The sequence below is a fragment of the Apteryx rowi genome, unplaced genomic scaffold (assembly GCF_003343035.1).
Source record: "Apteryx rowi isolate R43461 unplaced genomic scaffold, aptRow1 scaffold_23, whole genome shotgun sequence".
NCBI lineage: Eukaryota > Metazoa > Chordata > Aves > Apterygiformes > Apterygidae > Apteryx > Apteryx rowi.
In genome coordinates, this window is record NW_020448641.1 from 1,875,728 (window position 1) to 1,899,127 (window position 23,400).

Here is a 23,400-nt window from a genome sequence, read left to right on the forward strand (position 1 = left end):
GGGGCCCGGGAGGTGGTCATTGGGCTCGGGAGGGGGGCACTGGGCCAGGGAGGTGGCCACGGGGCCAGGGAGGTGGCCACAGGGCTGGGCAGGTGGCCATGGGGCCGGGGAGGTGGCCATGGGGCCGGGGAGGTGGTCATGGGGCCAGGCAGGTGGCCATGGGGCCGGGGAGGCGGCCATGGGGCCGGGGAGGTGGCCATGGAGCTGGGCAGGTGGCCATGGGGCTGGGGAGGTGGCCACAGGGCTGGGGAGGTGGTCATGAGGCCGGGGAGGTGGTCATGGCCAGCCAGCGGCAGCGGCCACCGAGGCAGCCCACCCGCAAGCCACGCGCCGGACACAGCGCCTTTCCTCACCGCCGCTAATTTTCGGGGTGGCAACTCGCAGGATTAGAGCAGGTGGCCGCAGAAAGGTAGAAATAATAACACCTACAGAGCGTTTTCAGCAAAACAGCGGACGGGTCTCCTCGATAAGCCCTTGAATACACGCAAGCTTTCTGGAGGAACTCCACTTCCTYGCGGCGGGAAGTTGCATTTCACCTCGCTCCCGTGATTTAACGATGAAGATCTCAAACGAAGAGCGCTGCCGTCCGAGAGCAGGTAACGGGGGCAGGACCGGATGGGAAACGAGCCCGCGCGCCCCAAGAGGTCGAAGGAAAGGAGCCTGGGAGGTCTTGCTAAGCCAGGAACGGCGTTCCCTTGCCTCCTCCCCGCAAGTACTTCTTTAATCACTGCCTCACATTTCACAGTCTTAATCTTCAATTAAGGAAACAGAATATAAGATTGTTCCCAGAAAGCGAAAACAAATCCTAAACAGAGGTGACAAATCTCTCTAATTTCGGGCTGGCTTTAATGCAGGTGAGAAGCCCCCAACACATCTCCTGAATCACAAAATGCTGCCGTTGCCCAAGTGATGTATTTGCAAGTATACTCCATTTATGCACTAAAATATATCTCAATATTGTTTGCACCGCAAGTCAGGATGTGATGGAACACATTTATCCACTTTGTAATGATATCAAAGAACAGCAAAAATAAATAAGAAACATATCTACGTGTCTGCAATATGCAGATTTTTATTTATTAACACGCTTTTCAGAGGCACAGTAAATATGAACTGCCGCATGGTGACAAACGTCTACTGAATGTGCTTAACGAATTACCAATAAGGCTGAAAGTATGCCAAAATTTAGCACAATCCCCAAAACTGCCTCACAAAGTGATGCTCAGTATGTATTAATATTCTACTTTTATCCGTGAGCCAGAGGAAAGCCGGGGAAATGTAAGTCAGCTCCCAGCACTGTCGCAGAAACTTTCCCTGGGTCCAGAGGTCTGCCGGTCCAGCTCTTCCAGGCATGACCCACCTCCAGAGCTTTGCAGGAGTCTTCAGGGCATCTCTTCACATCAGGGCTGGCTCCTCTCTACCCAAACATATCCCACAGTATTTTTATGAAGCGCAGTGATTCTGGAGTGGATTAGCATTAGTGGCCAGCGGCCAGGAATTATTCTTCCCTGCCCTGCCCTGCCCTGCTGTGGTTCACTACCCATGCTCACGATGGGCAAACAGACCAGTTCTGAGCATTTCCACTCCCAAACCCACAAATAAGAAAACAGGAGGTTAATTTACAGAGTACAATTGTGAGTCCTTACCCAGGTTCGTGTACCTATTAACAAGCCTTTTTACTTTTGCCTAATAACACCAAAATTTCAGCTACAAGATACCAAATAGGAAATTCAATGACATGGACATTTCTTCTTTCTACCACATACACTTTAACCACGTTTCCAGTAAAAATACAGAATGGTGGATGTTTGTTCATCTCTAAGTTATGTTTTGCACTTGCAAATATGCAAATGCTCCTTAAATGGACATAACTGAAAATTAATAGATTTGACTATATACAGAATATATATACATACACAAATATTTTCTCTGTGCATTTTTTTCCTGATAGAGTCTTGTTGGTTTATAACCAAGCTAGAAATCCACTTATGAGATCCTGGTGGTGTTCAGAAATGAGACTCAAATACAATATCAAGTAACCACGTTTGCCGAATCCGAACGACTCGCTGCCATGACTTTTGTCCTTCTCCCTCCGGATGGGAGCAGGGAGAGAAGAAAACCAAGCATGTGAAGACACTGATTTGAGAGCGCCCGTCTACAAGTGTGCCAAGCACACGCCTGTAGCAAATGCAGAGACTTTGCACAGCAAAAATACAGGAGTCTGGACCGTATTTGGCCTTACCGTAGTGCTTGTTTATGAAGTAGACCGGACTAGAGCTAAAACGTCTCCCACAGGGGAAGCTTTCCTTGCAAACCTGGGGAGCCAGCCCTCTCGGAAGCAGCACACGAAGACAAGGCAGAACGGGAACAAAGAACAAAACCCCACAAAAACGCAGCTAGGGCAGTCGGCAGTAGTGAGCGCCGTTCTGTGCCGTTCTCCTGGGAAAGACCGGGATTAAAGCACAGACACGGGCTAGCGCACAGCTCACCCAGCGTCAAGGCTTGCCACCAGGGCCCACAGGCCAGGTCAAATATTTCGCTAATAAAGAGCAAAAGTTTGATACATTTGAGTGCTTTAGGAAGTATACAATGTCACGGTGCAAAGAAAACAACCGAMTGTGTTACACTGCTGTTTAAAAAGAAAATTCTGTTTTATCTGCTTTTCAGTTAAATCTTAAAAATTACTCACTGATAAGCGGTAACTTCAAGAGAGGCGTTTTGAAGCGTGTCCCACTGTAATATTGACCAGATGGGCTGCTGCAACAAACACTTGGCTTGCTGCACTAGGACGGCACTTCACTGCGTACTGCCGATGAAGGGACTAAACGAAAGGCTTTACCCCTACGTAGCCTTTAACGGCCCCGCGTCTCTCCCGTCCCACCGCCTGCGCGGTCCTGTCGTCACCGAGCGGACTTGGGACTCGGGCAGCAGGACCGAGCCCTCGGGCTGCCCGCGCACAGCGATGGGTTGGGACGTGGCCGTGCCTTCATTAACGAGCTTTTACAATCATTCCTGACAAATTCCATGCAGCGGAGGCCAGATACGGAGACTTCTCAATGAACCACTGCATACATTAATAAAAGTGGCTTAAAATTAAGACACTACTCAAAGTTCTAGTCCGGAGGTGTATACATCATACCTTTGCATTTCTGTAACACCGCAGGCAGTGGCAGGGAGCACAGCTCTGGTTTAAGGCTGTTAGATGTAAGCAGTTGGAGACCAACGCACGCGTAAGAGCGTGCAGTCATTTCCAGTGCTGAGATACCAACACAGATCTGTTGGTATTTCTAGAATAAGGCCGTATCTAAAGGTCTAATAATCAGGTACAGAAATCTGCTCCAGGCTTATACTTGCCATTCAAAATCCCACTTTAGGAGCAAATATTTTTCTCTTTTTCAAATACAGTAATTTTGGGACACAAATGTTAAAACATACAGCCAATCCRCCCTAGCAGGGAGTGACGGTGCAAAGTGCATAAGAAACTTTTTAATGACTTCATGAATATTTTTAACATACCTGAGAACTACTCTAATATACATACATACAAAAGGCCTGCAGATCATGGCAGTTCAGAAATATTGATCATACCTCATTCGCTGAAGTCAACGTGAACTTGGAAAGTAGTTTATCTTTTCATACTTTATCTGTATTTAACGAATGACTCTCCCTCGGGCACGTTAATGTAGATATTTTCGTATATGAGAACTTCTGCCATCAGATGTTCTTTCCAGTTTCGAAAAGGAGACAAAACAGTCTGTCCAGAGATACCGTGCACCAAATCTACTACAATTTCTAAGTGACTGGACCAGAAAATTAACTTTGCATTTTCCATTCCAGATAGCAATAAGTGAGGGGCTCCTCTCTCATTTCACTTTGATGGAGAGACTGGGTCCCCACCAAGAACTTTCCCTGGTCGTCTTCTACCCTCTCCCGGCGGGCTGTGATCTGGAGATGGAACTGAATTCCGCTCTCCCACAGCAACAAAAATCCTTAGCGCAAGGGCCAGGTGTGCCAAGGTAGCCCGAGTGGCCACAGCCTGACTGAAAATCAAGAAATTACCTCAGAGACACACTAAAACAGAACTGCGGGTTCCACTTTAAACCCCCGTTTTCCTATTTCTTAGAATTCTCACTATTGCATATTAAAACCGCCACTGCTGCTCCTAGGTCTGTGAAGGTTGCTCCTTCTGCCCTGGAGGAAAAACGAAAAGCAAATTCAATTTACCGCAACGCACATTGCTGGAACAGGACAAAAACACGGCCCTGCACATGGTGCCCCGACAGGAGCCAACCCTTCGGACTCCCTCTGTTAACAAGACGTGCAAACCTGTCTACAGTTCCTAAATAAATCACAGAAGATGTAGTTTCCTAATTACACTGGGATTTAGGAAGGATAGGTCGGACCATCTGGTTATAGTTAAACTTGGACAGACAGGCAGGTTCTGCAGAAAACTTCAGAAGATTTATGGGTCTGCTGGAATTGTCATTCTGATATTAATGAACCTACAACGAAACTTGAAGAAAAAGAATTCAACTACTCACATGTGTTGAAAAAGCATGATTTCCTAGTTATACTTATAAATTAAGCTTACAAACAACATTTCAAACTCATCAAGACCTTTGGTTCAAGGCACATTTGAATGAAAGCAAGGCAGCACACGAATTCGGAAGTTCTGATGATGCAAATCTGGAGATCTGCACAGATGCAGTGGGCTCTCTTTGCTGTTTGCGAGCTAGGCTTTGTGAAACGCAGCAGCTCAGCATGTTCAGCAGGCACCGTACTCTCAAATTCTTCATCTGCTGCTGCAAAACTACAGCTAATGAACTAAGAGATTTGTGTCAGAAATCAATGCATAAATGATTTAAGTACTGACACTGGAGCTCAGCTAACGAATATTTCAAATAAAGTGCCTCAAATACGAGCGGCTGCGCTCAGGAGCACCAGGCTTCCATCTAAATCTAGGAACCTCAGTGATCTCCAAATCAGGYGGCTTTGGACAAACTAAACGACAAACCTAAATAAAGAACTCAAATCYCCCCCATCACACGCAAAGCTAGAGATGCTAAAAAGCAGACAGGAAGCTGTACACACTACGCTCTACACACTTGATAATCTATAGGGACTTTCTTTTTGCTATCCCAGGGCCCCGCACACTCTGGTGACRTATACCACGACGTATGTCCATCAGTTTTGCTGTCCCCTGGCGCAGAACCGAGTGCGATTCTGCAAACTGGAATTTCTTGCACAGACGCATAAGCACAGACACTTTTCCCCTATTCCGTTATTATATCGCATAAAACAACGCTGCTCTTTCGAGGAGCGCTCGCTAACGCCCCAGGAAGGCTGGCTACAAAGCAGCCGCGTTTCACCCGGGAAGCAGGGTAACACCAAGCCAGGTCACTCTGGAGAAACCAATCGTGCATCTCTTCCTTCAAAACTGTCCATCAACAGCACTTTCCCAATTGCCTATGCCAAAACGTGCAYTACAGCGCTCACTGCATCTCGCCTCTAGCTTTCGCTGCTTCCAGCGTAATTGCTCTTGCTCCGTAATTCCACTCAGAATTACACTGATGAGGTGTTTTTAGGGTTTCGTTTTTCAGCATGGCCCCAAATACCCACTCCCAAATGACTCTGGACCAAGAAACCTGCATCCCCAGTTGCTTTGTGAAGATCACGTTACCAAAGATAACCTGCCCTAGAAAATTTATATGTTTTAATTTTGCAACATGTAATGCAAATGTCCTCTGTTACRTGAACAAAGTAAAGTACAGAATCTTCAGTTATTGGTGTAAAATATGAATAGCAATTTCTTTGGATTTCTGTAAGCGGCTTTGTAAATGTGCAAGTTAAAAATAATACCCATTAAATTGCTTAACTGTAATAAAATGTAKCTATTTGCTTACTGCATACAAATTAAGTCAGTATCAAAGTCCTGATTTTCTTTTTAGTTTGTATTAATTTATTATTGAATTATAAATAACTAATGTATGAAGCTAAACACTTACATAGCACTTTACAAACACTAATTCACAAATGATGCAACATCTTTTCAAGGCATATGCGAAAGCAGCAGCAATTTATCCATAGAATTTCCTGGCTTCAACCTCAAAGTTACATTGGAGGGTTTTTTTTAAAGGAACATATATTTAAGCAGTCAGCAAAATACCTGTGGAGGCATAAACGGTGATTTCGTAGAACTGCCTCGCCTCTTGACTGGTGACGGTGCCAACGTACACGGCGTATTGCTAAATGAACTACAGCCCGAATCCCCGAGATTCACGTTACTTAAGCAGATATCCTGAAAGCAAACGCAGGAGAAGTCCTATCGGTGACCCCCGATGGTTTTCAGAGGCTGGAGTTTGCCAAATTAACACGCAGCCCGAAAGGAACCATCTTGCTTGGAGGAGGTTCTTGCAGGAAGAGGTGAAGTGCCGGGGAAGGAAAAGTTTAAAAAAGGCCGACCGAAACTGCAGCCTATCTGGGGAGCAAGAGCGTGCGGGCTGGGGCAAAGCAACACCTACGAGCGTAATTCCTCAAAACGCCCTTAGCTAGTACCTCTGAGCGAACGMCTCGCTCTTCCCAAGCGCCTAAACATATTACAGGGATTTCCACCAGTTGCCTAAGAACGTATTTACCTGATCTAACAGACCAATTATTTTACATAGTTCTCCACGATCAGGAAAATGCTACCTACGTTTCATAACCTGCCATAAAAAAAAAAAAACAACAAAACCCCCTTTTTTCTCATTCCATGCCCTTTGGCCAAACCCAATGAAATTAAGACACACAGTCAAACGTGTTCATACAAAATTTAAGGGATCACTTGAAGCYGAAAGCAAGCAGCAAGTCTGACTTCAGACTGATGAATGAAGAACGCATATTCTTGTGCCTACGACAGCGCCTGTACTTGTGTATTTCGCAGCTGAGAAGTTGTTTGTGAATTCTTAACAAATCCTCCCCAAAAGGATAACCCTTCTCCCTTAAAGAATGGTCAGATAAGGTGAAGGCAGCCTCAGTCTGAATTTCAGATCTTGACTTTTGTCGGCTTTACTTTTTCTTTTTGCATTAAATATGAATGATATTCACGGAAACATTTGCAACACTAATTATAAGGAAATACATATTATTTTATTGCTTGCCTGAAAATGTATAGTTTCATTCATTGTTCACCCATGTAAAGACAATCATGAGCTTCAAGCAAAGTGCTAAAATATAAAAGGCCACATTCATTCATGTATTGGTCCAAGCTGCAGCACTATAAAGTACATCAAAAGGTGTTAATGGTTTCAATATTTATCTGCTGCAGGGAAGCACTCTAAAAAGAAGAGAGAAAAAAATTTCTGCTAATGGCTGTGTCTCTCCATTAAAATGAAAAGCTTAATGCATCTTATAATCAGAGGACAATTTGCAAATCATTAAGAGAAATGTAAAATTCCATTAAAATACAAATCAAGAGTCCCTCACTGGACTAATAATCTTTTTGATATTATTTTGCATTTCACTATTTCTTTTCCCAATATCCAGGCACCACAAATGATCAGTTCTTGAACATGCTATTTACCACAGCCTACTTCTTTAACGAGAGACTGAGAGAAGTATAATCTGCTATTCAGAGCAGGTACTAATGAAGAATTCCATATATTCTGAAATTTAATTAAAACCCCAAAGATTTCAAATTAGATGCAATTTGAAATGCCTGGGGCAGAAATACATGCACTTGCGTGGCAAGGGTATCACGCTGAAAGTTGATACCGTAATTGGTCTTGATGTATTTTTGTGTTGCCAGGCTGAAGCACAGAACTCATAACCATATAAAAATTCTCTGTAGATTACCTGCTCATTGAAAATGCCATCACTCAGGTAGTTCTCTACTAAATTACCATGCTACTAAAATGCACAAAGTGATTCGAAGAGAAGAGTGGCACAGCTGGTCGACGCTGCCAATGAGTTATGCATGCGTCGACGCTGCCTTTTTTCTTAGTAAAATATGCTCAGTTGAATATTAAAATATAATTGGCATTCAACCTAAGTAGCTTAAACCATTTTGTTATCTTCTTTTAAACCGATTTGGCTCCTCCACAGTTATTTTCAAGGATGCGATTCACAAACTAATGACACCATCACATTCAGCTAGATTTGTACTATTTTACATTTGTCATAAATAAGAACAATTTCCACAGCCTTCTAGGGATGTCCTTTAATATGGGCTCCTCTTGAACATCAAAGGCCCAATTCATGGGGAAAAAAAGAAGGAAAAAAAAAAGAGTATGCCATTTATGTTGGTTCTTGCATATTTTATTCTGAAAAGAGTGTGGGATGCAAATTTCTAATAAAAAAAGTATGTTTTTGCAGCTAAGCAACTCCATGTTTTTCCTAGCATATACCGGCCAGCTCTCACATTCACAAACTCCAAAAGGAGAGAAAGCAGAACGTCGTGGGAATAGGTGAGAAAGGGGCATTCTCAGGTCAGGCAGCAGCAAAGGAGCCAGATCGGAAAATGGCTTCTCCTCGGGTGAATTTATGTACCTACCCCTCACCAAAAGGACATCGCGAGTGCCGTTACGTTTTCCTATTTTGTGAAAAATTATTTCTGAATAATAAAAAAAATGTTCTTATTAGCAATAGTATTTAGAAACAAGGTGGTTACCATAGTAACAGTAACACTAAACACATTACACGTGAAATACAAAACATCTTAAATATATATGAGTATTGATGATATTTCACATTGATAAGGGAAAATAATTAAGTCTAACTTGGCTGAAAGTTCATTAAGAAAATGGGCGTGGGGGGCTGTATTCATAAAATTCTTTTATCCGGCTTTCATAATTGTTTATTAAATAGGGAACAAACATTGCAGGGGGTTGTAAGTGTGGCAGGCAAGCAACGAAATCAAAGGAAAAACGAATTACRTGAAACTTGTTCCTCATATGTCTGCGCTGCTATGAGGTTGCTAGGACGGGGGATTCAGGAAAAGAAGATGACCACAAGCCTACGGGTAAAAGAGGTGGTCTTCCAGATTGGTATTTGTTCTTCCCCACCTTCAACTCTTACTCCTCTAAATTTCCTACACAAGCAATAATGGCAAATGCTACCAGGTTTGGTCAAAGTTATTCTTTAAACCATGGTCAACTTAAATCCTGGAATTAAGGAACTGATTTTGAGCATACTGACTTTACAAAGGTTCAGGACAGCGGGCTCCGAACGGTGCCGCTGCGTCCGTGCTCTGCTGCCGGACGAGGTCCTAGAAACCTCTCGACAGGAGGAGGGGACACGAGAGGACAAGACGGCGTCATCCGGCCCAAAGCAGGCGAGAGGCGAAGACGGTGCGGACCTTGCCCGTCCACCTCCTGCCGCCCCGCGGTGCCGATCCCCAAAGCAGAGTCCGCCAACCCTCAACGTAGGGGAGGGCACCGGACGGGCAGAAACCTTCGCGCTTGGAAAAGCAGCCAGGTTTGGGAGGAATTTCCACACCCACACGTCTCTGCAGCTATTTCAGTACGAATTGTTCCTCAGGCCTCAAATTTTGCACTCTGAGAGCAAGTAAAATTCTTGCCACAGTTCAGGTGCACGGCAGCTGTGGAATTTTAATCCACTAAAATCTAAAGAATAAACTTTCTATTTAGATAACTCTCATTTATGCTGACTTGGGCCTATCTATAATTAATGTCGCAGATATTGACAGAAAAGAATTACCTGAATTACCGAAAACACAATGCAATTTTTAATTAACTTGCTCTTTCACTCCCTCCCCCACAACAGGAGATATATACTGACATCTCCCATACTTCGAACTGTTCAAAGATCACACGTCAAAAAATGGGCCGGGTTGGAACGGGACTGGGAAAAGAATTCAGGACATAAAAGTAATGGGACTAGTTTTTGTTGTTTTCATTTTTGAAGGTTGGAGACGATTGATTTCTGTTTGTAGAAAATTGTTTGAAAGTATTGGATTGTAAAAATCCATTAAATGTCTAACAAAACAGTGACTTTCTGCTTATCAAAACTATTCTCACATGAAATGGTAATAAAAGAAGCTGCCAGTCTATGGAATTTGAATTTTGTGTTGGCAGACAGAAATATGAAAACTTGTCATCTCTCGGCACTTGAATCTGCCATGTCCAGATATGTGAAGTACTAACGTTTTCAAGCAGATTACTTCATATTACTTTAAAATAACATTTGATAAAAGCCTAAATAGAAATGTATTTGCATGCCTGACGAAGCTGCAGGAATGAAAAAAGTGCAAGTCGCTAATAATTCTCAACTTTTTCTATTTAATGAAATGAATCTCTGTAGCAAAATTAAGAGAATTTGTTCTCTCATAAATTGCAAAATAAATAAATGGTAAGAACGACGTTTTGCATTTTTCTAGGAAAAGGCAAGCCTTGCCTTTCTCCAGAGCAGGTCACCTATAATGCAATTCAGTTCTGCAGAATATAAATATGACCTAGTAGTGCTGCTGGATTTATACTTTCCTAACTGAACTTTAGTGAATTTTCCATTTTTCACTGGAAATTAAACGACTGTTCAGACATGACAGTGGGACAGGAGGGATCCTGGAGGTTTTTCTGTAACCTGAATTTTCCATTTTTCCTATTGAGGACTGAAGAAAATTGAAATTACATATGCCTTTTATAGACATATGTATATCCCTATAGATATATTACTCATATATATCTATAGGCCATTACTTAAGAATTACAAGCTAATAAAGATAGTAATTCTTCACCTTTTCTCTTCAAAATTGCAAACCACCAAAACCTTCTCGCTTTACTACACAGTATCTCAACAAGGATTTTTTGTAAATGTGTGTGTGTGTGTATATAGATATTTTTTACAAGTTTTAATTTAAAGCAAAGGAAAAAGATCTGCATTGACTTTAATACCATAAATGTTTTTCTTATTTTAGTAATCTTTATATATTGAAAAAGTATCTGGCTAAACTGTATGAGAAAGAAAACTGTACTTTTTAGGATACACTGCACGCTGTAATTAGGGCAAGTAGTACAGTCTTCAAAAACAATTCTTTTCAACATAAGCATTCACGGGATGTTGAATCTGCTGTCTTAGAAGCAAACCAAATTAATAGCTCTCTTATCCTCAGAAAACGTCCTTATTATTTGAGCATTTCAACCACAAAAAGGAAAAAAAATACACTGGTCTTTGCTGAATTACAGAACATAAAATACTTATTTTTCTGCCTTAAATTGCTGCAGATTTTTTTCTTTTACTTTAAAATAATTTTATGGAACAATAGTAAGGCAAAGAGGTGCTACCAGGTTCCACTAGGAATACGGGGAAAGAGCATCAGGGTGCTATTAATCCTCTCCGACAGCGGTAAGAGATGGTCTCTTAGTCTTAGAGGTCTGACGACACGGTGCCGGCTCAGAACTGCACCTAAGGGGCCGCGTCTCCGCGCCGGCGCCCTACGGACACCCCGCGGCTTCCCGCACCCAGAGCCTCCTCCACGGGAGGTCACCCAGCGCCYGCGACACAGCAGGAAAGCTAATTAATTTTGGACGGGAAAGCCTTCATTGCTGTAACTCGTGTGGGAGGATTTTCTTTACAGACACTTCCTAAAGCGAGAGACTCAACGAACGAATGCAAAACCAAAACAGCCCTGGTGAGCGTACAACACGCGAGCAAAAACCRGTCAGATTCCTCAAAGGGGAGGCAAGAACCGTACAGGTGAACAGTTTCTTCAGCCACTAGCAAATATTTCRTAGTGTGCTTTGCTGTCCTTTGGCAGTGACCCGGCCAGGTTCGCGAACCTCGCGCGCCGTGGTCTGAGCTTCTGAAAGAGAAGGTTCTCAGGAAATCACAGGGTAGTTATTGATTACAGGCCTGATACGGGGCTAAGTCATCCTGAAGAGAGGATGGACGCGCGCTCCTCTGTCTTTGAAGACTCCCAGCTCCCATCACGCAGGAGGCKTTTCATCAATATCCCTTCCTGGATCACTAACGCGCATTAGACAGCGGACATTTCACCCGCCAAGCTGGCTKGCAGAGCTCAACTTTTCGGGCTCCAGCCTCGGCTCCGATTGCTCCTCCRCCGCCGGACCAACATCCTTTCGCGCAGCTCTTTCCTCCTCCCTCCGTGAGCGAGGCTCCACGGGCAACACYGCCCACAGACCCAAGCCGCAGACCTGCGGAAACCTTTATACCTAGCACTGACACCGTCATCTGAAGTGGGTTTGGAGCCGTAGGGTGATTGAGGTGAGAGGCACGGCAGAAGGTACCTCCAYCTGGGGGGTCTGCACCTTCTGCACGAGGAGCGGGCTGCAGAGGTGGGCGCTCAGGAGCACGACAGCGAGTTTTGCCAAGCCCTCGTGCCAAGACGGCTGCCGCGCGCCTGCCTCCGAGAAGGAGCAGAGCCCGAGGGCTGCTCTTCGTCACCGGCTAACGGAAGACCCTCTCGTGCGTCCCGTTTCCTCCGCTCTYCTTTCTCTAACAAGCCATCTGGTTCGAAAGCGGACAACTGTTCTTTCCTCCAGCGGCCAGTGCTGCAATGTTTTCTGGAATCTCAACCAGTAAGTTTATAAGACGAAATAAAGAATATAGAAAATAAATAAAGAAAAGTCTGGAAATTCATCACTGGCCATTTAACGTTTCCTTTACCATTTCACAAACCCACAAATCAAGCAATTCATACACAGATTTCAAAATAATTCCAAGGTCAACTTTTCATCTTCCTTATACAGGGGGCTAATGACCTTTATACTTTAAGACTGATTAATCACTTTCCCCTATAAGCCTTCTGTGATTTTGCTGAGATCTAACACCTTAAAGCTATGCTGTGGAGAGCTGGGAAAAAGCTTCAGGGARCAAAAACTACTTTTTCTTTGCACTATGAATTTCCAGTTAGCACTGGCCATGACACAAATCTTTGAAAATTCCAATTTTTCAATTGCATTTTCAAAAAGATTTTGGCTGCATAGGCTAAACTGGAAAGTCTGTAAGCTGACAACTTCTGTAGGTTCTGTAGGACAACTGGCTTGGAAATTTTTACATGTACACCTCCCTTTGGGGATYCTGCAAATGAGAAGGAGGTTCCCCRAATCCATGAAAAGGAGAAGGATGACAGAAAGTGGGGCTGCCCTGGATCTCCAGCTTGGTCTTATTTTGGAGTAATGGGCCTTTTTCTGTGGCATAACGAAATCAATCCTGTCGCACAAACTGTGCTATAGCGCCAGCGTCCCAGCTTCAAACGTTACCACCGATGACTTGCGGGAAGGAAGTGCTAATTCTGTACTTAGAGTGCTCTTAAATACCTTCCCCGCTTTTAATCATAACTAGGAGTACTAAAGCCAACCTATAAAATCCAGGTCACGAAGTGAGCCACCGAAATAGCAAGCGTCAGAATTTAGATGGCTAGTGCAAGGGTAACGCCTGGGCTCTTGCAAACCAAATCASGGCAGCCCGATGAATCGGCTATCGCAGCGTACAGGGCCTCCTCCGCAGAGACCCTGGGTGGTGCCCGGTGCTCAGAAGAGGACTGGTGCCTCACCTCTCTAGGAACGCAGAAGAATAAAGCCCCCATCACCATTTTTTCAGGTGGTCGATAACCACGCAGCACCGCGGTGGGCAGATGCAAGAGCGCACCTTTACTTCCAGAACTTGCCGGTCTCTCTGCTTKTGTTACCGTGAAGTTGATGATTGCCATGATTTCCTCTCCACCAGGACCTTTCCCTAACGTTCTCCACAAAGGTCATCGCGGGAAACCGATCGTTTATCGAGAAGTGCTTCGTCCTGAAAGCACTTAACGTTCGTTTTAAAGTGTCATTTTATTAAATGAGGACCCTCCTTCATATCTTTGTCATAAAATAAGCAAAACCCTTACTGCCCTCAGATGATACTAGCACAGAGAAAGTCAAAAAAAAAAAAAAGAAAAAGGCTTGACATAAGCACTGATTCAGAAGAAAGAAAATATCCCATCATCGGGCCTTATCACAAAAACACTTGACGATTTAACTCAAATCATGCAATTTAAAAGAACCACAGTGTAGGTGGTTGTATTCCCAGGAAGGGGGAGAAGAGGAGGGCTGAGGGGTTGGGTGCCTGGGTGGGGGAGCTGCTGCGGAGCAGACAGAGTACCGTACGGCAGCCAGGGCGAGGAGGCGAAGCTTCGCCGCGTCGGATGCTTACTCTCGCGCTTGTGTTTGTTCTGCATTTTTAAGTGCCTGGAGGAATCAGCAGGCACTTTCAAGTGTAAATGTGAAAAAGTAAATAAATACCAAATTCTTAATTTAGCAATACTGTAATTCTGACTTACAGATAAATTGAAATGTAGCATATATTCCATTACAATGCAGTTTGACCTTACCTTTCTACTAAATAACTTTTTAAAATAACGTCTTAAAGTTTTTGACATGTATTTTCCACATTCCTTCCAATACCAATTTATTCTATTATATGAAAGAATTACTGAGAAGAGAATGCAAGAGGGTATATAAAAACAGTATCACATCAGTGTGATTTGTGCCAATTAATTGTGTCAGCATTTCCATTATGTACTTGCCTCCCCCCACCATAAAACATGCACACCTGCTCTTAGCCCAGGAACAAATAATTGAACTAAATTAAAAAAACCTGGACCTGCACACGCGAAAATGAGGAAACCATACCTCAGTCCTGCAAGACGCTGAACGTGTGATACAGAAGGTCAAAGCCCATTGCGGCTGTTGCTCCGTACGAGGCCAGGCTGCTGAGTGGGAAGCGAGCYGGCTGCGGGCGCCCGCTCCGTGGAAAAGCCCACCTGCGGCAGGGCCGGGAGCCGCGGAGTTGCCAGGCAGCGTGGAACCGTGCCGCGGGACCGGAGGCGTTCCAGCACGTCCCGTCCCATCCCGTCCCATCCCAGGCTGCCCGGAGACAGGCACCGCTCCGCCAGCGCAAGCGTACCCYGGCGCGACACCCCAAACCAGCAGCAAAAGCGACACCAGCAATACTTACGCGCAGGAAATATTAGCCACGCTAAAAAAAAYTCAGCAGTCAATTTAGGAAAAGGAACAAGCATTATTTAAATGTTTTACAAGCTTCTGGTGGGTTTTCTTGGAACCAGAACTCCTCTGTTTGGATCCAAAGACTAGGCGCGACGTGAACAGCAGTAATTGCGGCGGGAACCTCCCCACCCCGCTCCACCCACTCATATTCCCTCCAACCCCSAAGTTCTCACAAGAGCACTCTTTAACTTCAACCCATCCAATAAAAAATGTGAAGAAACTGTCGGATTTCATTGACTTAAAGGCTGCACTGCACGAGCACTTTCTGGAGTTTAACACTTTGGCATTTTTGACAAATGGTGCACCACAGTTTCATTATTTCGTAATTTCCCACAAGTTAATAAGAAAGTTTCACTAATACTTCTAAAAAAAATTGTATTAGCAGTTGCCAAAAATAATATTTGTGCAAAAATTAGAGGGACACAGTGCAGCACACAAGTTTCAGAAAGTTTTGAAAATACTCAGTACTTACCTCGTAATTTGTCTATGAAAGATGCTGCATTGAGAAATTTTCATACCATGCAATAATTAGTGCAAACATTTGCCACTGAAATAAAGGTACGGTGAAAAGCTAGCAAGATTGAAGACTTCCGCCTTCCAAAAAGAACAACCCGATTACCTGCACAGCATCCTGCAGAACCACTGCGTTTTGATTTTGCTCTCCCGCTTGCGGCTAGCATGAGATATTTAAGAATAAGAGAGCGTAATAACAAGAGGAAACCTATCATTTGTACAAATTTGAATAAAAACGGCCATTAGCAATAGAGGCAGATACTGCTGGCGAGGGTGCGTGTCTATAAAAATGCGTGCAATTTCCCACACGCCAAACTGACAACTGATTTTGCTGGGGATTTGGGGAGGGATTACATTCACGGAGAGACAAAAGCCGCTGCAGGCAGCCGGGGTGCGAGCGGGYGGAAACGCGGCGGTGGCGGCGCGGGGACCTACCTTGCCGCAGGAGCGGGTGGTGGAAGGCGGGCAGGGGCAGCGCCGCCGTCAGCGCCGGCTCGCAGAAGTAGGCGCGCAGCCAGGCCGCGCATTGCTGCAGCGGTGCCGGCAGCGTCCCGCCACCGCCGCTGCCGATGACCTCGCACGTCGCCCGGGCCTCGCCGGCACTGCAAAGGAGAGAACAACGCCGTCAGCCGAAGAGCCGTGCAGCAAGCAGAGCGAATAACGCTGCCGCTGAACGAGGGGAAAAAGTTAACGCAAGACCTGCTTCGTCGTCGAACGGGAAACGATATCGCAGCGTGGGAGGGAAAAATGGAAATCCAATTATAAAAGAAATGGTAATAAAGCAATTTTTTCCCCTGAAYGAGAAAGCCTCTCAGTATTTTCTAATGCAGAGAGGCTGAACTTCGCATCGCTTACAGTATTTGACATTTGCATTATAAAAATGAATATTCATAATCCCCACATTAGCAGGCAAATATATAACATCAAAAGCATTGAACGTTGAGCCACAGACTCAAATTCTTTTGTTTTCCCACTCCGACAACAGTGAGATAATTCGTAGTGGCAATTCCAAACCTGATTCTTTATCAGCTCCTGAAACGCAATGTCAACACAAGGTTATTGGCACCTGTAGAACCCCGGTAATGAAGCAAGGTGAGAGGAAAACGCCCCGGGGAAGCGGGAAGCGTCGGGAGCGAGGAGCGAAGACTGCACCGGGCTCCTGCGGAGGGAGCGCGTCCCCGCGCGGCAGAGCGGCGCCGGGGTTTCTCCAGCCGGAGCGGCCCCGGCTCCGGGGAGGAAGCCGTTCCCGCAGGAGCAGCGCCTTCCGCTTCCGCGATCCCTGCCGGCTGCCGGGCCCGCTGCTGCTTCCCTCCCCTGATTGAATTGGAAGGAAGCAATTGAGAATTCATTTAATTTCAAATGGCAGCTCATATTTTCAGCAAGCTCAAGAACGAGGCAGACGAACAGAAAGCACCCACAAACACGGAGATGTACTTTTCCCCTCGCTGGTCTTTTCTTCTTTTGCTCCGGGAGAAAAGCAATGCCGCTACAAGAGTACTGGAAATATAAATGCAGCGTTTGCAAATATTCAGGCCCGTTTCCCCATCCGCCTGCTCCGGGTTCAGCACAGCGGCGTCGGCGGGGAGCTCCGGCACGTYGCGAGGTTGCGTTGCGGCGGGTGCGTCGCGGAGGGCTCCCGGGACGCGTCTCGGTGCCCCGCAAACACACCCAGCCGTCGGCAGCAACGCGCGGCGGAGAAACGCCCGCGGCTCCCGCGCCGCTGGGAAGGGCGAGAAGCGGAGAGCACCGAGAGCGACTGCCAAAACCGCGAGGGCAGCCGGCCGCCTGCTCGCGTCCGGACCCCCTTGCAARAGTCAAGGCAGCAGGATCTGAGCCGCCGGCAGCAAGACGGAGAACGAGCGCGGTGCTGCCGCCCGGCTCTGGGGACAGAGCAGAACAAAACGAACCCCCCAGTATGCTCCAGTATGCTGCGGATGAGAGAAAATACTCCGTTAGCTCCATCCTAGCTGACGGCCACACGCTTACTCGTTGGAAAGTGGTGCAGAAGAACAGGGACGCGGCGGCAGGACAAAATACTCCGGTAGCCCAAGAACACACCAAGCTGATCGCTTGGAGCGGAAGAAAAACACGAGGACACGAAAAAGCAGCGTAGGATCCGGGTTGCCAGATGCTAACGAGTGAGTGCGGGCATAGTTCTCCCTTTCCATTTTTTGTCCGGATTAATTACAACTTTTGATTTTTCTCTGGGGAGAAAGGAAAATAGTATCGATTTGCTATATAGAGTGAGGTCTACTTTATGTTATTTTGGCATGTAAAAACCTCTTGGCTAAAAAAAGACTTAACTGAAGGAGAATCTGCGCATAACCTTTTCCCAGGACGATTTGTATGATATGGACATCAGACCAAGTTCTCGACACCAAGGATCATCTTTTATTCTGCACATGTACAGCGCTCAGCAGAACAGGGCTCAGTTTTATTGTAGACTGTTAAAGCTACTACAGTATAGTAACTACAGAATATAATAATGCCTTTGAAATCTCCAAGAGAAGTTGGTAGACTTTTCTGCTCCATTTATCCAGAAGAGCAGAGAAAGCATTCAAAACTAGCAACCTTATGGTTTTCACATCATCTTGTTTCATATACTCTGGAGTCTGGAAATGATTTGGACTGTAATATCATAATAAAAATGAGAGACTGCATCTCCTCACGGCTCTGCACCAGCTCTCTCTGYGAGGAAACAGATAACGAACAGCTGGAATCGCAGCTCTCCCCCATCCGCTCCAACGGCGAGTTGGCAAAACGGCACTGCAGTTTCCTCCGGCTCTAGAAGAGCAGCAGGCGATGGACCTTCTCCTCCCCTGAAATGGGTGGGAGCCAGAAACCAGGCTTCAGCAGGGCACAACACCTACCGCTGAGGCCAGCGCTGGGGCAGGGGCTGCTCGGGGCTTTGCCAAAGGGCCCGACTCAACCTTCAGGCCACTAGCTCCGTATTTAAAAGTAAGCTACAGAATATCGGTGTTCCTTGGCAGCACTGTTCAGATAGTGCAAGGCTTAATTTTTTTATGGCTGTTTTCAAGAATAGTGCCTTGTCACTGCTGAACATCTCCAGATGTTCAGTTCTCCCGCCACTTCACCACCACAGATTTTCACAACACGCCACCTTCCACCACGGGTCARGAGAACAAGAAGAAATGGTGCTTGATAGGAATTCATTGATTTATTTTCCTGTAGAACACAAAGCCAATTCGCCAACATACAGGCTGAGAGCTTCTGAATGGCAGAAAGATTAAAAAAAAAAAATCTTCACCTTAATTTCACTTGGGTAGAAATGCTAACAACTATTCCTGGGAATTTGACAGCATTAATAAAGATAAAGAAAGAACATAACTAATGCACAGGTCTTCTACTGGCCCTCCTCCCCTCTCTTTCCTCCTCCCTTTTTTCTTTCCTAAGTTGCATAGCAGCATTCCTTCCACAAACTACCTACTCATTAAAAATTCAACTTAAAACGCCAGCTGTCTTTAAAACAGTTTTCTGAGGCTTCAAAGCCATACTTTGGTCCGACTAAACCATACATACATTTCAAAAAGTAAGGCAAAAGTAGTCCCAAAACATCCATAAGAAGAAAAGGAGAGCAGACGAGTTAGATGATGTAAAATCCCCCCCCCCCCGCCATGTGAAATTCCTCTCTTCAATATTATGCTTCCTTGGAAGTTTTCTGAACACCCTATTGTATACATTAATATTTTATCATCTCTAATTCAAGAAAGACAGGAAAAAGGTAACTGGATATTAGAGGCACCCATCCAACATCTATATTAATTACTTGTACCCAGTTTTTAGCAATGAACAAGCAGAAACCAGGGCACCTGCTGCATTAACGTTCTTCCCCTCAGTGATCCCTAGAGGAAGGGACTTTCTCCTGGCTGCACAGCCACCAGTGGCCAACAGCCAACAGCTAACAACATGACAGCCCAAGCAGCCATTTGCACTATGCTTTACTTATGGAAAGCTTGTTTTGAACCTCTGATTCAACAAAACTTAATTTTTATTTTTATACCGGAAAATAAAATAACCATTTTCATCTAAAAATGCAAGAAACTTTGGAGAGAAATGTGCATCTCACTCCCCTGTTAGTACGAGCAAAGGACCTTAACTTTGCTGCTGCAAAACCTGCAAGGACCAGCTTCTGGCTGACGCAGTTTAGCCCATTTCTCACCAGCCTGGCCAAGGGAGGACTCGCTCTGAGGCCAGGAACGACTGCCGCTGCCGGCGGAGCTCCAGCTCCTCAGGTCAGTCCTTGGTGGTGAAGCACAAGACCCACGGTACGTTCGGTCCCTAGCCAAGGGAATCCACTGGATCCCAGGGGCAGACTTACTACACACAGGACAGCCAGCCTGTGCCGCTCCTTCTGACGTCCTGCACATTTATTTCCATTTATGCTGCTTTTTTAAGCCTGACAAACGTAAGGAAACCACGGGGCTCTGGCACCCACACAGCCGACCGGGCTCTTTGGGAGGTTCTTATCCCAGTCGTATCTCTTTTATGACTTCTTATATGTTTGCATGCCATGAAATAAAGGAAAAAATTGGTTTTAACAGAGGGGGAGAAAATCAGAATCACCACCTGTTTCAGTTTAGCAGGCTTCTTCCAAACCATTTGCCAAGAACTGGAAGTGGCCAACATGCTTCCAAAACAAACATGTAAGCAGCAAATTGGCTGCAGGATCATTCTGAATAGCTTAGCCATTATGAAAACCAGAGAAACACGACATTTCAGGACACAACACCACTGTGGGTAGCCATGTTCTAAACTGGTATCAATTTACTTAATGATTTATTTTATTTCTGAGATATTTTTTGCCTCAACCCGTCCTTAACAAAACTGAACTGAAACATTACAAGATGGACCTTGAACTGTCATTTAAAGTAAGGAGAATATACTACACCGGCTCTGCTGGCAATTTCCTTAGGATAAAGGAAAATGTAGGAAAGTATTATGACAATGTCATATAGGCACCTGCAACTCTTAAACTTAATAGCTTGGYTGAACATAACACACAGTGCCAGGTTGCACTGCCTGTAACCAGACACACCTGAATGCTTTATCCCTGGATGACTACCTCACCCTGCAGTGGTTACCCTTCGAGGAGGTCTACGCACACCGCTACGGATGCTGAGAGCTAAAGAAGATTCTCCTCTATCTTAAGCTGTTTAAAGGACGAAACAAAAGAGCCCCCAAGCTAACAAGAATCAAAATTGCACCTCCTCATGCCCTTAGAGTGCAGTTAGCTCCTGGCCACTGGCATATACGTGCAGACTCAGGTAAATACATTATTATATGACTATAACAACTACAACAGTTCCACTCAGGTAACAGCAAGGATAAAGACAAAAGAAAAACCAAAAAAAACCCCCACAACAAAAACCTATGGAATGTATATTTTTACATACAACTTCTCAATCTTCTAATCTATCATGTTAATTCTGGTCTCTCGCAGGCTGTCACTCACCAACTACGTTGTATTTTGACACTGTGGTACACATGGCACTGAAGATCATCAGGTTTGCAATATCCTATTATCTTCAGATATTTAGAAAATAACGATCTCTGGACATCCAGGCACATCCTTTTTTATGTTTTCTTTTTAAGGATGTCCATAATTTCCCTCACTGTACTCCCTGAACAAAGACCATGAGTACTTTTATTCAAAACCAACAATTAGTGTATCAAATTGTAAAAATATTGATCCTAATTAAGAGGCTTTTGAATCCTTGTATGACCGACCTGAGTGCTGTGAAAGTAATCACGAGCTGTTCTCGTCATAATGCAGGTGGCACARAATCTCACTAAAACCCTCTCTCAGCCTGCCTTCGCTCCAGGGAGCCTTTATATACTGACTGCCGTGCCACCGGCTTTCCACCTCCAAAGCAGTGCTCGCCCCCTTTCCCCAGAGGCGGACAAACCCTTCAGATGAAGGCAAAGTGCCTAGGCAACTTTTTTGTGTGTTTTTCCAGCAATGAAATCAGGGTAGTAMGAGGTCAATATCATGAAGCCAAATGGGGACAGATGAAGAAAGAAAGGAAGGAAGGGTGCAGAGGAGGAGGTGGGAAGACAAGGATCAGAAACAACTTCTGCAGAAGGTGCGGCGGTTAGACATCTGAGCAGCTAAGAAGGGGGAGAAAGAAACCACCTCTGCCTTTGAAGCAAAATATTGACGTGCCTTGGCTGTTTCTACAGCTCAGTTGCTCTCCAGTGCCAAACTCTCCAGGCCCTACGTTTTCATGACAAGTAGCCAGATTTACAACCAGGAAAAAGAGACTGAACTTCCTGGCAGAAATAGATACTAAATCTTAATTAAACTTGCAATAGAAAGCTTTGCAGTTTGTCCCTGGAAATCTGCAAGTATATTTATAGGGTAGTACAATACTCAGCTTCTCTGCTTTGGAGAGTACCTCCCGGCTGGGGTAAAGAGGATGGGAAGAACTACCAGTGAGACACACGAGTGTTTCTTCTCACGTGCATTTTGATGCTTCTTTGGCCATTTGACTTCTTAGAAGTTTGTGTCTTGAACAGGTCCAAAAATTATCAGAATTATCCCATATCCCTTAAGGATTAAAAAGACTCCAATAGATATGCTTTAATAAAGGTGAGAGGGGACTGCGGGGAGAGAGGGAAGAAATAAAACAGCAATTCTGCCCCCCCCTTCCCTTAGTCAGTATCTTATACGTCAACATTAAAAGTTTTTTCTCAAAATTCTCCCAAAAACAAAAATTGTAAAAGATTACAGAAATCTTCCCCAAACAGTAAGCACATTAGAGAGATCTGGACTGGCAGGGCCAAAAGGAGTTCAACGTCAGGGAGACCAAATCTCCACTGCTGTTCTGCTCTGTAATTGAAGCCCAACCTCAACAAGTGTTTTGTGAATGCGCGTAAAGGACTCCATGTGGCTGTCATGCTAATCTTCTTGTTAAGGGAGAAAGACCAGAGGCCTGTTGCTGTAGCAGACTGGAACTATAAAGAATAGGCTTTGACATGACGCTGTAGTCCTGCCAGGCTGCAGGAATGCGTGATGCAATCTGACAGCAATTTAGACATGGTGCTCTTGGAGACTGCAGACCTATTTAACGTCAAGCAAAAATAAGCATGTGGGTGGACTTCTGAATGGCTTTTACCCTCATAGCAGGGAAAAAAAGTACGGCTTTTTAACATCAGGCTTATGGAAAAGGATCTTACAGAAGAATCTGCCCATGGGCGGAGAGGAAAACATTTTTGGGAATATTGCCCAGTAGAATTACAGTAGAATTCTGTCATCACCTTAGGGAAGAGCTTAGGCTGTAGCCATACTCCCTCTATGATTCATTTTAGAAGCAAAACAGTTTTCTGAGCATCAGACAAGACCACAGAGTCTCTAAGCAGTTCGAGACCACTGAGAAAAAAAGGGTCCTTGGGTCATTTTCCACATGAGGTGTCACACTTAACAGACACCGCCGCAGCCAGAAGACTTCACGTACCCTTCCTGCGTGTGAACGCTTGCCCTCCTTCCCCATCCCTGTTTCTCTGGATATTGCCTCGCAGACAGGCTCAACTAACTAACAAGTTACCGTAGATACAGGATGTCTCCTGGCAGCCAGCGTCAGCGATTAAACTCTGCCTTAGGCATTGATCAACTGGGACACATCAGGTGGGTCAAGTATCTGCATGGCTTAAGGTCATTAGTGCAGTTAATTTGGAGGAGTTCCTAGACCTACCGTAGTCCGAGCCTGACAGGTGACTCAAACACCAGGAGGTACCTGCAGCTGCACGAGGAGCGAGCGCGACCCAACGGCTGTCGGGTGTTGAACCTGGAAGTTTCAGTCGCAGCGGAGCGTGCACGAGCATGGCCCCTAACCGATCTCGCTGGGGTCATTACGGAAGAGAGATC

The 23,400-nt window shown here is 45.1% G+C and overlaps 1 protein-coding gene across 8 annotated transcripts in view; it reads right to left on the reverse strand.

Moving 5' to 3' along the window:
* MGMT (O-6-methylguanine-DNA methyltransferase) overlaps positions 1-23,400 on the reverse strand; it is a 191,522-nt gene that overhangs the window by 30,473 nt on the left and 137,649 nt on the right. For all 8 annotated transcript variants that reach the window (XR_003253473.1, XR_003253472.1, XM_026065663.1 and 5 more), the window contains exon 4: positions 15,951-16,117. Coding sequence is in view for 6 of the 8 variants with exons in the window: in XM_026065663.1 (XP_025921448.1) it covers positions 15,951-16,117 (167 nt within the window). In the remaining 2 variants the exon portion in view is untranslated. The remainder of the gene's footprint in view (positions 1-15,950; positions 16,118-23,400) is intronic.